Source organism: Hyla sarda, chromosome 3 (genome assembly GCF_029499605.1).
Source record: "Hyla sarda isolate aHylSar1 chromosome 3, aHylSar1.hap1, whole genome shotgun sequence".
NCBI lineage: Eukaryota > Metazoa > Chordata > Amphibia > Anura > Hylidae > Hyla > Hyla sarda.
The window spans coordinates 24,296,140-24,314,119 of NC_079191.1; the positions used below are offsets into that span (position 1 = coordinate 24,296,140).

The 17,980-nt window shown below is 47.1% G+C and overlaps 1 protein-coding gene across 6 annotated transcripts in view; it reads right to left on the bottom strand.

Annotated features, from left to right (window-relative positions):
- LOC130361197 (uncharacterized) overlaps positions 1 to 17,980 on the bottom strand; it is a 113,779-nt gene that overhangs the window by 25,434 nt on the left and 70,365 nt on the right. For 5 of the 6 annotated variants that reach the window (XM_056563907.1, XM_056563904.1, XM_056563906.1 and 2 more), the window contains 3 exons: positions 15,235 to 15,309; positions 9,626 to 10,222; positions 1,974 to 2,552 (listed from right to left, as the gene is read on the bottom strand). In XM_056563907.1, coding sequence (XP_056419882.1) covers positions 1,974 to 2,552; positions 9,626 to 10,222; positions 15,235 to 15,309 — 1,251 coding nt within the window. The remainder of the gene's footprint in view (positions 1 to 1,973; positions 2,553 to 9,625; positions 10,223 to 15,234; positions 15,310 to 17,980) is intronic. The other variant, XM_056563905.1, reaches the window with a different exon arrangement.

The window sequence follows — 17,980 nt, forward strand, 5'->3', positions numbered from 1 at the left end:
AGGGTGCCTCCAGCTGTTGTGAAACTACAACTCCCAGCACGGCAAAGGCTGTCCGGGCATGCTGGGAGTTGTAGTTTTACAACAGCTGGAGGCCCCATGGTTTTTAGTATACAGTATTAGTTTTTATCAGCTCTGGCTGGCCCCCGCCTGCAGCCACACACGGGAGCCGGCCCGGGCAGATAATCATAGGTATTCCTATGCCGGACATCCCTTTCACTTACCATTCCCCGACGACGCGTCTCCTCCTGTGGTCCTCCTTCGGTCCGGTCCTCCGTCTCTATGGTTGTACGCACGGGACGTCAGTGACGTCCCGTGCGTACAACCACAGAGGCAGAGGAGCGCAGGACCAGGAGGACGCGCGCCGACCGGGGCCTGGTGAGTGACCGGCCGTGCCATCTTAAGTGATCCGGTCACTGGTCCCGGCACCTACTGCTCTGGTCCATAGATGGTGACCCGGGCCAGAGGAGCAGTGATCGGAACACTGTGGGGGCAGACCAGTACAGACATACAGCCTGTAGCCATACACTGTATATGGCTGGAAGCTGTAGGTCTGTTGGGGGAAGCTGCCAATCTAATGTGGGGGGAGCTGCCTACTATTGTGGGGGAACTGCTGACCTAATGTGGGGGGAGCTGCCTACTATTGTGGGGGAACTGCTGACCTAATGTGGGGGGAGCAGCCTACAAATGTGGGGGGAGCTGCCTACAAATGTGGGGGGGAGCTGCCTACAAATGTGGGGGGGAGCTGCCTACAAATGTGGGGGGGAGCTGCCTATAAATGTGGGGGGGAGCTGCCTACAAATGTGGGGGGGAGCTGCCTACAAATGTGGGGGGGAGCTGCCTACAAATGTGGGGGGGAGCTGCCTACAAATGTGGGGGGGAGCTGCCTACAAATGTGGGGGGAGCTGCCTACAAATGTGGGGGGAGCTGCCTACAAATGTGGGGGGAGCTGCCTACAAATGTGGGGGGAACTGCCTACCTAATGTGGGGGGAGCTGCCTACAAATGTGGGGGGAGCTGCCTACAAATGTGGGGGGAGCTGCCTACAAATGTGGGGGAGCTGCCTCCTATTGTGGGGGAACTGCTACTAATGTGGGGGAGCTGCCTACTAATGTAGGTTAACTGCTGACCTAATGTGGGTTAACTCCCGACCTATTGTGGGGGAGCTGCCGACCTAATGTGAGGGAACTGCCGACCTAATGTGGGGGAACTGCCGACCTAATGTGGGGGAACTGCCGACCTAATGTGGGGGAACTGCCGACCTAATGTGGGGGAACTGCCGACCTAATGTGGGGGAACTGCCGACCTAATGGGGGGGAACTGCCGACCTAATGTGGGAGGAACTATACTGCCTACCTAATGTGGGGGGAACTATACTGCCTACCTAATGTGGGGGGAACTATACTGCCTACCTAATGTGGGGGGAACTATACTGCCTACCTAATGTGGGGGGAACTATACTGCCTACCTAATGTGGGGGAACATGATGCCTACCTAATGTGGGGGGAACTACAAGGTACCGTACATCGCGGTAGGAGGGGTAGTCTTACATGGGGAGTATATCCCAAACTCTATATTTTAACTGTAAAAGTTGGAGGTCGTCTTATACGCCAAGTCGTATTACACCCCGGCATATACGGTATATGCACGTTTATATGACTCCAAAAAGTTTATATTACCATAGCATGTTCTTGTCTTTAGTATAACAGAAAATAACTATTATGCTGGAACTGTTCCTATACACTATACTCAAAACTTAAAATTAAATAATCCAGTAGGACTATTAAATATTTACACATTTATAAAAAGCATACATTTTAGACATCAACTATAGAATTTTTTTTCTTCAAAACATGTAACTTCAATATGTGAAGATGTCCCCCCTCCCCACTCAGTGATGTCACAGCTGGTTGAATCTTCCTCACTTTGTATAAGTCATTACTAGTTGTGGTCATCACATGTTCAATAGCTACTTACCAGTTACTGTCTCTTCCTTTAGACTGAGATCTTCTGCACATATTGCCTCAATGTCCATACAATCTTCACCTTCTGTCACAGCCTTACTTTCTAGAAGCATCTTAGCATCACCAGGAACCAGATCATCTTCATTGATAACCAGTCCACCATATTTTTCCACTTTTTTGTTGGCTTCATCTTTCTCAGGTTCAATGTATAAAAGCTCTGCAGACACCACGTTCTCTACAGTATCATCATCCAAAACATCTTCTCTAGCCATGGCCTTGTCATATACTTTATTGCCTTCAATAGCTAAGATAGCATCAGTTGCCTCAACAGCTTCATTTTTGACAATGTTTTCTATTTTCTGGACATCTTCATTGATCACAGAAGGTACAATTTCATCAGCAACTTTAATGGTTAATATTTTCTTGTCTTCTTGGGACATTATGCTGTGGGCAGGCCCCCCATTTTTGTGCAGGTCATCGCTTTCTAAGATGGTTTCTATAGCTTCACTTCCCAGAGCGTTTTCAATATCCAAATATTCTTCACCGGGCACATCAACACCTTCATGTTCTACTTTTTCTCGCTTTGTCTCATCTGAAAAACATGAAAAAAATATCCAACATTTATATGCACGTTTATATGACCCTAAAAAGTTTATATCACCACAGCATGTTCTTGTCTTTAGTTGTACTTCTTGTGTTTATACTTGCTGTAAAATCTCTTTCTCGGAAACTACATTGGGGGACACAGGAACTGTGGGTATATGCTTGCTGCCACTAGAAAACAAAAAAAGGAAGTCGGTCCCTCCTGGCAGGATATACTCAGCCTACTGGCTCTGAGCTAATCAGTTTAGTCCCAAAGCAGTAGGAGAGGACCGATCAAAAAAAACAAAAAAAAAGTTTGTCCACCCTAGACAAAACCGACCGAACAAATCCACCGACAGACAACTGAAACTCAGGTCAACAGACCAACAACAAGCGGGGGGGGATGGGGGGGTGCTGTGTCCCCCAATGGAGTCTCTGAGAAAAAGCTTTAACAGTAAGTATATAAAGAAAAAAATCTAAAGAAAAATCAACTTTTCTTGGTCGTCACCATTTGGGGGACACAGGAACTGTGGGAAATCCTAAAGCAGTCCCCAGGGTGGGAAAACAGAACTCAGACAGAGAGGAATCAGGCAGAAGGCAGAGCCACTGCTGCCTGCAACACCTCACGGCCAAACCCTGCGTTAGCAGACGCCAAAGTGTGTACCTGGAAAAACTTGGTAAACGTGTGGACTGAAGACCAACTGGCTGCCTTACACACCTGCAATGCCGAAGTCCTGTTGTGGACCGCCCAGGGGCCCCGACGGAACAGGTGGAATGAGCCGTGATACGAAAGGAGGGGACCTTCCCATTACAGCGATAGGCTTTCGATATGACCAACCGGATCCACCGGGAGATGGTTGCATAAGAAGCCGGAAACCCTTTGAGCCTGCCTTCAGGGAGTACGAACAGCGAGTCACAATGCCAGAACGAGGAGGTGACTGAAAGATATGCCCATACGGCCCTGACAACGTCCAATTTATGGAGGGAGCGCTCTTCCATGCAAGAGGAGGGGAGAACGACATCCTCATTCAGATGAAAAGAGGAGAACACCTTCGTCAGGAAAGAAGGAACCAGTCGAAAGACAACTTTGTCCTGATGAAGGACAAGGAAGGGGGAACAGAAGGAGAGAGCTTCCAATCCACTTAATGGAGGTAACAGCAAAGAGAAAGGCCACCTTCCATGAAAAGAAGCGAAGGGAGACATCCCCTAGGGGCTCAAACGGGGTGCCCTGCAAGGTGCTTAGCACTAAATTCAGGTCCAAGGACGGGGTGGGAGATCTGTATGGCGGAGCAGCGGAGTAGCTTCATATCGAGTATGGGCCGAACTGTGCCCTCCTTTTTGGGAAAGACGAAGATATTCAAATAAAATCCCGAAAAACGTTCCTGAGGTGGAACTGGAAGAATCACTCCCTGAACAAGGAGGGAGTGGACTGTGGACCGAAAGGCTGCAGTCAGGGCAGTAGAATGCTGGCCCGAAAAAAACGATCCAGAGGAAAGTACCAAACTCGGAAACTACATGCCGAACCCAAGAATCCTGTACCTGAGCCACCCAAGTGGACAACCTCCCACCGGAGAAGGAAACTCAGGTGGGGGCATTCCTTCAGGAGGAGGGTGGCTTGAGAGTACCTGGCTTGGCGGTAAAGTGGGACGAGCGGCTATCTGATCTCCAGGAGGAACAAGTCTTGAAGGATGGAGTTTTCGGAGACTGCGAGGCCGCTGGCATATCCGTGCGGCCCGAGGTAAAGGACTGAAAGGGACGAAAAGAAGAGAACTTGTAGCAGGAATCGGAGCAGCGCACCCTATTTTGCGGGAGCATCCAGCAGCTCATCAAATTCAGTGTGAGGACTGAAGACTTTGGGAACGTGGCGAGAGCAGCAGAAGGAAATTTATAGAGCTGGGTCCAAAGTTACAGGGTCCTGTAGGTGAAAGGTGTCCCTGACAGCTAACACCAAACTGTCCACCATGTCCGACATGCTTCACAGCTCCTCTAAATCCGAAGGCAGCTCTGACTCCACATCCACAAGTTCCCCTGGAGATTGGGAACGTACTGTGGGGGCCTTAGACCTAGGCGTGGTAAACATGGAAAGAGTAGGAGACTGGACATGGCCTCTAGGAGAGCAGCCACAGGAGCAGGGTGCCTCTGGGGAGCTGGGGAGAGGGAGCAGGAGCGGCGCGGCGAGGACACAACCCGGAAAAAGGAGTCAAGGGGAGGAGTTCAAGGACAAGACCCTAGGGCACTTGTGAGAACACCTGCCGGATCAGTCAGGGGAAGCTGAACGCGCCTACCGGGAGGGCTGTTGCAAGGAGGACCGCTCCAAGGCGGAAGCCACCACCTGGGACACACGCGTCAAATCAGAAATGAACTGAGAAAGGGAGGAGACGCATCCTGGGACAGGATCAGGAATTGCACTGTCCAGGGAGCCATCCTGAGCAGTAGGCAACTGGGGGCTGTGCCGTTTAGCAGAGCAGACAGAACAAGTGGACTTGGCCCAGCATTTTAGATGAGCAACCTGCACAGATGTAGTAAGTGACCAAAGAGGCGGCCACCTGTCTGGGGGGGGGGGGGGGGGGGGGATCTGACATGAGAATAAACAAAGCAGAGAAGCCAACAAAAAAATGAAGCAAGCTCACCCAGATTCCTGTGTCCTGAAGCGGAGCAGCTGAGTAGGGACAGCAGCATGCAGCTGAGGCAGGGAGGAGAGGAGGAAGATCAGACCAGCACATTAGCAACTGGCTTAGTGACAGGAAGTAGAGGGGTAGAGGGTGGGTATCAATGGAACTTACTCTAGTTGGGTGACAGTTACTAGAGGGGTACCACAGGGGTCAGTACTGGGTCCACTTCTTTCAATATGTTTATTAATGACCTTGTAGATGGATCACAAAGTAGAATTTCTATATTTGCAGATGACACCAAATTGGTGAGGGTGATCACCACAGAGGATGATAACATAATATTACAGAGGGATCTGGGAAAGCTGGAGGATTAGCCACAGACATGGCAAATGAAGTTTAATGTGGAAAAATGTGAGATTATGCACTTGGGCCATAAAAACAAACTTTACAGGGTGGGCCATTTATATGGATACACCTTAATAGAATGGGAATGGTTGGTGATATTAACTTCCTGTTTGTGGCAAATTAGTATATGTGAGGGGGGAAACGTTTCAAGATGGGTGGTTACCATGGCGGCCATTTTGAAGTCGGCCATGTTGAATCCAACTTTTGTTTTTTCAATAGGAAGAGGGTCATGTGACACATGAAACTTATTGGGAATTTCACAAGAAAAACAATGATGTGCTTGGTTTTAACGTAACTTTATTCTTTCATGAGTTATTTACAAGTTTCTGACCACTTGTAAAATGTGTTCAATGTGCTGCCCATTGTGTTGGATTGTCAATGCAACCCTCTTCTCCCACTCTTCACATACTGATAGCAACACCACAGGAGAAATGCTAGCACAGGCTTCCAGGTATCCGTAGTTTCAGGTGCTACACATCTTGTATTTTCACAGCATAGACAATTGCCTTCAGATGCCCCCAAAGATAAAAGTCTACGGGGGTCAGATCGGGAGACCTTGGGGGCCATTCAACTGGCCCACGACAACCAATCCCCTTTCCAGGAAACTGTTCATCTAGGAATGCTCGGACCCGACACCCATAATGTGGTGGTGCACCATCTTGCTGGAAAAACTCAGGGAACGTGCCAGCTTCAGTGCATAAAGAGGGAAACACATCATCATGTAGCAATTTTGCATATCCAGTGGCCTTGAGGTTTCCATTGATGAAGAACGTCCCCACTATCTTTGTACCCCATATTCCACACCATACCATCAATTGTTGTGTTCCAACAGTCTTGGAGGGATCTATCCAATGTGGGTTAGTAAAATCAAAACCGAATGACCATCAATTCAGGAGTTCGTCCGACGCAGAGAGGAACCATCAGGAAGCCAAGTAAAATCAATGGATTTATTAAATGCAACGCGTTTCGCTGCGCATGCGCAGCTTCATCAATGCCTGATGAAGCTGCGCATGCGCAGCGAAACGCGTTGCATTTAATAAATCCATTGATTTTACTTGGCTTCCTGATGGTTCCTCTCTGCGCCGGACGAACTCCTGAATTCATGGTCATTCGGTTTTGATTTTACTTCTACCCAGGAGGGCTGCAGTGGACCTTCTCTTATATTTCTTCTGCATTTTACCTTGTTGTGTGTGGGCGCACAACCAACTTTGGTAAGCGGCTTGGGAATTACCGTCCCCCACCCCCACTAACAAGATCTGCTGATCCCGCACATGAGGCGCCTTCCTCTCTCTCTCTAAATGTGGGTTAGTGTCAGACCAATAGCGGTGGTTTGGTTTGTTAACTTCACCATTCACATAAAAGTTTGCCTCATCACTGAACAAAATCTTCTGCGTAAACTGAGGGTCCTTTTCCAATTTTTGCTTTGCCCATTCTGCTAATTCAGTGCACCGATCTGGGTCATCCTTGTTGAGATGCTGCAGTAGCTGAAGTTTGTAAGGGTGCCATTTGTGAGTAGCTAATATCTGCCAAAGGGATGTTCGACTACTGCCACTCTCCAGTGACATGCGGTGAGTGCTACGCTATGGGCTCTTGCTGAATGAAGCTAGGACAGCCACTGATGTTTCTTCATTAGTGACAGATTTTGGGAAATCCAACACTGAACCAGTTTCACAAAACTTAGCAAGCAGTTTGCTTACTGTAGCATGGGAGATGGGTGGTCTCGTAGGGTGTCTTGCATTGAAATCCGCTGCAATGACCCAGTTACTGCGTTCACCAGACATCAACACAATTTCTATCCGCTCCTCACGTGTTAACCTCGACGACATGTCTGTAAACCTCGTGTTAACCTCAACTTCAATGGCTGTAAACAAAGAGAAACTTGTAAATAACTCATGAAAGAATAAAGTTACGTTAAAACCAAGCACGTCATTGTTTTTCTTGTGAAATTCCCAATAAGTTTGATGTGTCACATGACCTCTTCCTATTGAAAAAAACTAAAGTTGGATTCAAAATGTCCGACTTCAAAATGGCCGCCACCCATCTTGAAACGTTTCCCCCCCTCACATATACTAATGTGCCACAAACAGGAAGCTAATATCACCAACCATTCCCATTTTATTAAGGTGTATCCATATAAATGGCCCACAACATAATAAGACATGAGATAAAACTTCGACAGAAAAAAGACTTAGGGGAACTGGTGGACAGTAAACTCTACTTTAGTGATCAATGCAAGGCAGCGGCTGCCAAGGGCTAACAAAGTCATGGGATGTATCAAGAGGGGCATAGAGGCACGAGATAAGGACATAGTTTTGCCTCTGTATAAATCACTAGTTAGACCACATATGGAGTATTGTGTCCAATTTTGGGCACCTGTATATAAGAAGGACATAGCTGAACTGGAGAGGGTACAGAGGAGGGCGACAAGGATAAAAAATGGTATGGGGAGGATTACAGTACCAAGACAGGTTATCAAGCTTGGGGTTATTTCGTTTAGAGAAAAGACGTCTTAGGGGCGATCTGATCACAATGTACAAATATATGAATGGATCTTTCTAATTATCTTTTTATACCTAGGCCGATAACCATGACAAGTGTGCATCCTCTACGTCTAGAGGAAAGAAGCTTTTACCATCATCACAGACAGAGATTCTTTACTGTAAGAGCAGTGAGACTATGGAACTCTCTGCCACATGATGTTGTGATGTCTGACTCAAAAAAAAAGTTCAAGGGGGCCTGGATGTTTTTCTGGAAAAATATATTACAGGTTATGGATACTAGAATTATGGGGATAGAACGTTGATCCAGGAATTTATTCTGATGCCATATTGGGGTCAGGAAGGAATTTTTCCTCTGTCATGCAGCAATTGGCATCAGCCTCATGGTTTTTTTTTTTCCTTCGTCTGGATCAACACAGTAGGGCTTTAGGTTGAACTTGATGGACTCTTGTCTTTTTTCCACATTACAAACTATGTTACTATGTCATTGCCGAGGGAGAGGAACGGCCCCCTGCAGATCACCTCGAATCCCATTGGTTAGGGCACCAGGGCGGGAGAAGAAACGTGACCCCTACTATGTGCACTAAGCCAGGAGAGGTTGAGGGCCTTACCCCTGGAGCGTGCGATGAGAGTCAATTGGATGCGGCTGCAGAGATAGAGGTGGAGCCAGCGGGCCTCCAGAGCGCACGCCAGGATGGGCAGGGTTATAGGGGGGATAAGGGTTGAAGCTGCGGACTAAATTTCCTGATGTCCGACGGCCACAAGCCCTCCCCCAGAAGTGCTGCCCGAAGACTGAGCGCCCGAAGAGGAGCCAAGCGACAGTCGTAGAGACTGTCGCAGCCTGAGTACTGGAACCCGCCAGCTGGGAAGTGCGGGAAGTTTAAAATCCCAGCACTCCCAGCCAGAGTTGAGCACACCAGTACCCCCCAAAAAAGGGGGGTGGACGTACTCACCTAAAGTAGTCTTCAGCCTGTTTAACACCAAACTGTACATGCCAGGCTACCATAGCAGGGCAGGAAGGGGTAAGAGGGGACCGGGGGTACAACCACCTGGCGCTGGCGAGAAGGGGTAAACGGCCCATACCCTATGCACCATGCCCCTTCATCGCAGGTGGGGGATCAGGCAGAGCCATGCTCTTGTGACCCCAACCTAGAAAAAACAAGGATAGAAAAGTCTAACTACAAAGCTAAGAGAAAGAAAAACAAAAAAGTAAGACCAGGTCTGGGGAGCTCCAAACCACTTTTTGCCTCCCTTCTGAAACTAAGCTAAAACTGATTAGCTCAGAGCCATTAGGCGAGGTATATCCTGCTAGGTGGGGCCCACTTCCTTTTTTGTTGCCTAGTGGCAGCAAGCATATACCCACAGTTCCTGTGTCCCACAATAGAGACGACCGAGAAAAGCATACATTTTAGACATGAACTATAGTTTTAATCTTTTTTTCTTCAATACAAGTAACTTCAATATGTGAAGATGTCACCGCTCCCCACTCACAGTGATGTCACAGCTGGTTGAATCTTCCTCACTTTGTATAAAGTCATTACTAGTTGTGGTCATCAATAGCTACTTACCAGTTACTGTCTCTTCCTTTAGACTGAGATTTTCTGCACATATTTCCTCAATGTCCATACAATCTTCACTAACCTCTTCACCTTCTGTCACAGCCTTACTTTCTAGAAGCATCTTAGCATCCCCAGGAACCAGATCATCTTCACTGATAACCAGTCCACCATATTTTTCCACGTCTTTGTTGGCTTCATCTTTCTCAGGTTCAATGTATAAAAGCTCTACAGACACCACGTTATCTACAGTATCATCATCCAAAACATCTTCACTAGCCATGGCCTCATCATATACTTTATTGCCTTCAATAACTAACATGGAGTCAGTTGCCGAAACATCTTCATTTTTTACAATGTTTTCTATTTTATGGACATCTTCACTGATCACAGAAGGTACAATTTCATCAGCAAATTTAATGGTTGCTATTATCTTGCCTTCTTGGGACATTTTGTTGGGGAGAGGCTCTTCAGCTTTGTGCAGGTCGTCACTTTCTGCAAAGTGGCTAGTTTCTAAAGATTCACTTCTCAGAGCATCTTCAATTTCCACATAGTCTCCACTAGGCACATCAACACCTTCATTTTCTTCTTTTTCTTGCTTTGTCCCATCTGAAAAACATGCAAGAAAAAAGGTCAACATTTACATGCACTGTAAGGATTTCACTCTGGGGTTAGCTCTGGGATAGTCCTTGACACAGCCACAGGACACGTTTCTACTTCATTCAGCAGGCAAATAACAATTCTTTATGCAAGTCTGGCTCCTCGCCAGCTTTATTAGACAGGTTGCAGGATAAACAAAAACATAAAACAGTATTCAAAATAAAACCTAGGCAGCCCAGCTACTGACTACACAATACAGCATGCCCTGACTATCTCCCTGCCAGTTAAAACATGCATCCTGCAACCTTTACTCACTGTTCACACACAGCGTTTGCGGCCTCTTGCTTTTACTTCTTAGATCCCTTGTCTGTCTCATACAGGAGAACTAACACTTCACCTGTTGTACCACAAACTTGTCACAGTCCACTTCACTGTGGTGGGTCACTCTCAGCGCCCGGCTTTGTGCTCCTTGCAAGGACCCCTTGCCTCTCCCTCACAGCCACCTTGCTGTCTTCTGGGGAGAATCCAGACTTTCCTTGTAAACACACTTCCCACACTTCTGCTGGCCTCATTGATAAGGCCCCGGGTGGAGGTTTCTCCCAAATCAGCTAGGGAAACACACCCTTTCCCTGCCATAACATCACAGCATGTTTATATGACTTCAAAAAGTTTATATCACTGTAGAATGTTCTTGTCTTTAGTACAACAGAAAACAATTATACTGCTGAAATTGGCCCTAAGGACTACACTCAAAAATGTTATCTTTAAAATAAAGGTGCTAGACACATAAAAATTAGATGTACATGTCAGGATTAGGTACTGAGTGATATATAAAAAAAAAAAAAATTGTTGGATCTGACGGGTACGCTTTAATCCTTCCAGTACTTATCAGCTGCTGTATTTCTTTTTGAAATTCCTTTCTGTCTGACCACAAGTGCTCTCTGCTTTAGGAACTGTCCAGAGTAGGAGAAAATCCCCATAGCAAACATCTGGACAGTTCCTGACATGGTCAGAGGTGTCAGCAGAGAGCACTGTGATCAGACAGAAAGGAAGTTCAAAAAGAAAAGAACTTCCTCTGTAGTATACAGCAGCTAATAGGTACTGGAAGGATTAAGATTTTTAAATGGAAGTCATTTACAAATATGTTGAACTTTCAGACACCAGTTGATTTAAAAAAAAAATGTTTTCCAGTGGAGTGCCCCTTTAATGAAGAAGTTACAGGTCTGTGAGAGCCATAAATCTTGCTTGTTTGTAGGTGACCAAATATTCATTTCCCACCATAATTTGCAAATAAGTTCTTTAAAAAAAATCAGACAATGTAATTTTATGGATTTTTCCCCCTCATTATGTCTCTCATAGTTGAGGTATACCTATGATGAAAATTACAGGCCTCCCTCATCTTTTTAAGTTGGAGAACTTGCACAATTGGTGGTTGACTAAATACTTTTTTGCCCCACTGTATATGCTCTTGCCACTAGGAGGCTGACAATAAGGAACTCAAAAAGTCGGCTCCTCCTTGGCAGGCTATACCCGCCTACTGACAATGAGCTAATCAGTTTAGTCACAAAGCAGTAGGAGGAACCAGAACAAAGTCTGAAGGACCCCGAACAAAAAGTAAACCGAGGAACCCTGCCAACAGGCAACAATAACAACCCTGGAAAAACCTGGCGCTCAAAGGGGGAAGCCTGCAATGCCCCTAAGACCAGATTGAGGTCCCAAGCAGGGGTGGGAGAATAGTAGGGAGGAGCCACATGAGCCACCACCTGAAGGAAAATCCGAATGTGGGAGTCAGAGGCGAGGGGCCTCTGGAAATGAATAGACAGGGCAGACATTTGGTCCTTAAGGGAACCCAGCGCTAAGCGGGTTCCGGTCTGGAGGAAAGCCACAAGAGAGAGAAGAGAGAAACGCATGGGAGGAAGGCCACGATCCTCGCACCAACGAAAATAAAGCCGCCAGGTGCGATTAGAAGATGTGAGAAGAAGCCGGCTTACGGGCACGGATCAAGGTACAAACAACCTGATCCCTCAGGACCGCGGACTCAAGAACCAGGCCGTCAAACGAAGAGGACAAGAATCCAGGTGGTAAAGAGGGCCTTGGGAAAGAAGGCCTGGGCCACCTGAATGACTGACATGCCTTCCGACTTAATCTTGCACAGGACGCGAGAAAGAATGGGAAACCGAGGGAACCGGTAAGGAAGGGATAAGCTCCCCAATGGGACGGCGAGTCCTTCTTCCGCTACGGCGAGAGGACCCCTGGACCTGGCGACAAACCTGGGAATTCGACGGTTCAACCGGAACGCCATTAGGTCCACGTCCAGGGTCCCCCAGCGACGGCAAACACCTCGGGGTGGAAGGCGCACTCCCTGGGATCTGTGGAAGTGCGGCGGAGAAAATCTGCCCCCCCCCCCACTTGTCCACGCCTGGAATGTGGATTGCCAACAGAATGGGAACCTAAGGTTTGGCCCAGGAGAAAATCCTGGCCACCTCCACCATTGCCGTCGCACTGCGAGTCCCACCCTGGTGATTGATATAAGCCACCACCGTAGCGTTGTCTGACTGAATCCGGACTGGAAGTCCACGAAGGAGAGGCTACCAAACAGAGGATCTTCAGAATGTTGATCGGGAGATGGGCCTCGGAGGGAGACCAACGGCCCTAGACTGTCCTGTCTCAAAAAATCCCCCCCCCCCCCCCCCAGCCAATCAGGCTCGCATTGGTTGCCCAAGAAGAATGAGGGGAGACCAGAGCCACCAGAGGAGGGAACGGCGAACCCGTGGAGAGAGAAGGACCCGGCGGTGGAAGGACAAGGGAGACCAATCCCAAAGGGCCAGTGTGGCTAACTGAAGGGGGGTGGCAGTGAAACTGCACAAATGGGACCGCTTCTATGGCCACCACCATCCTCCCCAGCACCTGCATGCAAAAACAGAGGGAGACCGGAAGAGGGCAGCGGAGAGTCCTGACCCCTGCCCTCAGCACAAGATGCTTGTCCTTGTGAAGAGACACCTTGGCCGAGGCTTTATTGAACAGAAGACCAAGGAATTCCAGGGATTGAAACGGAACCAAGGAGGACTTGGCGGTGTTGACAATCCAGCCAAAGCGAGACAGAGTGTCGAGGGCGATATGAAGACTCTCCCGAGTCTGTGCGCTGGAGGACGCCCTGACCGAAAGGTCGTCCAAATAAGGGAGGACAGTAACGCCCTTGGAATGCAAAATCACCACCAAGACCTTCGTGAACACACGAAGAGCAGTGGCAAGCCCAAAAAAGAGGGAAACGAACTGGAAATGTCACTCTGAAATGGAGAAACCGCTGATGAGGTGGAAAAATGGGCACGTGTAAGTACGCATCCTGTATATGCATACTTCGGAGAACAGGAATTCTCCCAGTTCCATGGAGGCAATAACCAACCTCAGGGACACCATCCAAAAGTGTCTCAAGCAAAGATGACGGTTGGGACGTTTGAGGTCGAGGATGGGACAAACCAACCCACCTTTCTTGGGAACGACAAAGAGGTTGGAGTAAACCGGGGAAAAAATTCTCGAAGAGGAATAGGAACAATAACGCCCTGCAACAAAAGAGAACGCAGGACGGAACGGAAACCAGCAGCCAGCTCGGGAGAGCGCGGGGGGAGGCGGGAGTGGAAGAAACGGTCTCAGGGCAGAAAAGAAAACTCTGTTTTGTAACCTTGCGAGACCACCTCCCGAACCCAGGTGTCATCCACGTGAGAGAGCCATTCATCCTGAAAAAGAAGAAGACGGCCATCGACCCGAGAAGATAACTCTGTAGGGGACGTACCTTCATGCGGTAGGCTACTTAGCCGGCTTGGAGGCAAAGTGGCCAGATTTAGGGTCCGACTTCCAGGGGAAGGGGCATACTTATCTATGAAATTTATAATTGCCCTGTAGTCTTCAGCCAGCTTATGGCCCCATTGCATCATCCTGACCAAAGGAGAGGTGAGCAGGGGCAAGAGGAGGGCCCGGACCCAAGGCTTGCCGCCTGGCGCTAGCGACCAGGGGACAACAACGTAGATAGGTTAGCGTTGTGCCCCTTGTCGCGTGTGTGGGTAGACAGGGGAGGCTTAAGAGCCATGGACGGTATCCCTGTCTCCGACCTTTTTGGTTCCTTAGTGTCAGCCTCCTAGTGGCAATGAAGCGACAGAGAAAATGGACATTTGCTTGATTACCAGGGGATCAAATATAAACCACCCCCTTGACCAGCAGATTTTTTATTTTGTGCTGTCTAAATTTGGGTCAATAATGCAGCTTGCCTTATAGGATATGGATTGAATCATAGTTTTCCATAGTCTTGACCACTATTAATAAGTTAAAGAGGTACTCCAGAGAAAAAAATGTTTGCAAATCAAGTGGTGAAAGAAAAGTTATACCGGTTTCTTAATTACTCCTATTTTAGGAAACTAAAGCCTTCCAGTACTTATCAGCTGCAGTATGTCCTGGAGAAAGTCATGTAGTCTTTCCAGTCAGACATGGTGCTCTCTGTTGCCACCTCTGTCCATGTCAGGAACTGTCCAGGAGAAAATCTCCAGTGAAAACATTTCCCACTGTGGACAGTTTCTGATACGGACAAAGACTACATGACTTCCTCCATGACAAACAGCAGCTGAAAAGTACTGGAAGGCTTGAGATTTCTTAAAATAGAAATAATTAACAAATCTGTATAACTTTTCTTGCACCACTTTATTTGCAAAAATGTTTTCCTCTGGAGTACCCCTTTAACTTATTAATTTGTTAATTGTGGTCAGGCCTATGGAAATCGGTGATTCATTTTGTTTTGTTTTTTAAGTTTTTTAACAGAAGTAATTTACAAACGTGTATGAAGTTTTGTCATCAGTTGATTTAATTATGATTTTTTTTTTTTTTTTTTTACTCCAGAGTACCCTTTAACAATTTTTTTCTAAAAATAAGTTTACATGGAGGACCTCGTGCAAATAATTCCTAAGCTGTAGACTGTGATTCTGTCTTTACTGGGGGGATGTCTTGGGACAAAACCTGGATAGAAAATTACCAACCTTCTGTGCAATCCTCAAACTCTTCTGCAGACTCAGCTTCAGGTACAATTGCCTCTTCACTCTCTGTTGTAACCTCTGCAAAGAATGGAGATATAATGTGTTAAAATTCATGTTCTGTAATTCGAAATAAACTGTGAAACACAAGTGAACAGATCAGCAGATAAGCAGAAAAAAAACATTAATACAAGACACAATAAAATGAATATCTAGCTGTAAGCGCCCTGGTTGGGAAACACTGATCTAATCACATGCAAGCTGCTTAAAGCGCTACTGTTTTGATTGGTCAGGGTCTCAGTGCTGAGATCCCCCACGACCCCACATTAATGTCTATGGAGACCGTCTCCTGCTCTTAGAGCGAGCACCGAGTTACAGAATGAATTGCCCTGCTGTGTATTCTCGCGACTATATCTAGTGATTGGTGACGGTCTCAGCACCCTGACTGGTCAAAACTTATCTTATACCTGCATAACATGTCAAAAGTTCCATAGATTTGGCCATGTATTTTCACTTGCCTGATCAACACCATACAACCTTGCTGTCAGTGAACAGAAATATTCTTGTTCATATTCAGAGGTGAAGATAACGCACAAGGTAATTACCGATACCGATAACGTCCAAAATCGTGAATATCGGCCGATAATATCGGCCAAACCGATAATCGGTCGATCCCTACTAAAAACAGAGATACACCATCACATTGATCTATGTTTTTTTGTGCATTTACACCACTGAAAACATCATACCCCGTGGTCTCAGACTACACCCTAAACCAGCATTAAAAGATGATGTTGCTTTTGTCGATCAATGGAACACAATGTTACATGACTTTGCTACAACCACAATGCAACTTCTAAGTACCAAACACAAATCAGTATGTCAGACTCTGAACAATGAGATTGCAGAAATGGTTCAAGCACTTAGGATCCTCAATAAAGGAAAAGAGATCCTTGAAAAGAAAGTACACAAACTGAACTGCGATAGAACAGACTACAACGCAGAAAACATTAAATACTGGCCTAAAGAAAAGAGGAAGGATATGGAAAAAGACATCCCGAAGTATCAACACTCAGGACACCAACGTGACAATAAGCAATACCATCCAAGAAGAGACAAAGACCGGGATGCTGGCCGGCAACACTAACAGATGCCCTCAGGGACCTCCCCCTAGGGCACAGAGACCATCTGATAATTATCAACCACCCCCAAATACCCCAAATACTCGATCCTTTACCAACAGCAAATTCCATACGGCCCCTGTGAAAGCTAAAAGGGCAGTCCCACAAATAGATGCTATGCCACCCCAAAACAAATCACGGACGCCCAAACATGGTCCTAACCGAAATAGAATTACTACACAGAAAAAGGAGTCCGACACAACTAGAGCGGAGCATATGGATTTCATCCTCACTCCTGTACAAACTTCAGCATTGGATCAAATGACCTCCAAGATCCAAAGGAGAAATGTCTATCCGATTTCCCTTATCTATCCAAAAGGTTATTGGACCAAGCAGCCATCCTACAGGAATTGAGGACCAACGACAAACCTAATTTCCCCCCATATCACCCAAACACAACAGCAACTCACATTGGATATGGAAGAACTAGACAGACTCTTCGAACAAGCACAGATCTGTTCATCTCTATCACTACCTCCAACCTTCTTTTCAGATGCTTTACCAGTTGAATTACAGCACCCCACCTCAGACCTCTCCTAGCAGTGAATCACTCATGCCCAGCTGTGACACACAACAGTCACACTTGGAAACTTCTTTTACATCCACCACAGAAAGTCTCCTAGAACCCCAACGTTTTATTTTTTTAGAACTCCCGGCTGCGATTGCTCCAACAGCGACGTATTCTATCAAAGAATATCCAATGACAACCTTTATCAGCAATTTCTATAGTCCAAAAGCTCAAAAATGTAAGGAACCGGAGGGAAAAAAATAAAAACCAAAAGAGGGAAAAGGGGTAGAGGGAGCCAGAAGAAAAGAGAAATACATTCCAAAGCCAAAGAAGAACAAGGTTCTCCAATAGTGAATCTTGAAGAGTACAAGCAAATATTCAACCTGTCTTTGCACATTTTGAACACCACAGAATTACAGCTTTTAAATAAGGGCCTATCTTACTGCCCAGCTGGTAAGATTGACAAATTCAATCTATACGTAGATTTAAATAAATTCATACGAAAACTAACGTTGACTTGACATTTCAATATGCCCAATATCCAGAATATGGATCGACCAAATGACCCTAACATTCAGAATTTATTGGATCCACCACCGATTTCCACTTCTCTCAAACCAAAATCCACCTTTAACCCAGTTCATCACAGGGGTCCGTGTTACGCCGAGCGCTCCGGGTCCCCGCTCCTCCCCGGAGCGCTCGCAGCGTTCTCTCATTCGCAGCGCCCCGGTCAGACCTGCTGACCGGGTGCGCTGCGATATTACTCCCAGCTGGGATGCGATTCGCGATGCGGGACGCGCCCGCTCGCGATGCGCATCTCGGCTCCCGTACCTGACCCGTTCCCCGTCTGTGTTGTCCCGGCACGCGCGGCCCCGCTCCTTAGGGCGCGCTCGCGCCGGGTCTCTGCCATTTAAAGGCCCGCTGCGCCACTGATTGGCGCAGCAGGCCTAATCAGTATTCTCACCTGTGCACTCCCTACTTATACCTCACTTCCCCTGCACTCCCTCGCCGGATCTTGTTGCCATTGTGCCAGTGAAAGCGTTCCCTTGTGTGTTCCTAGCCT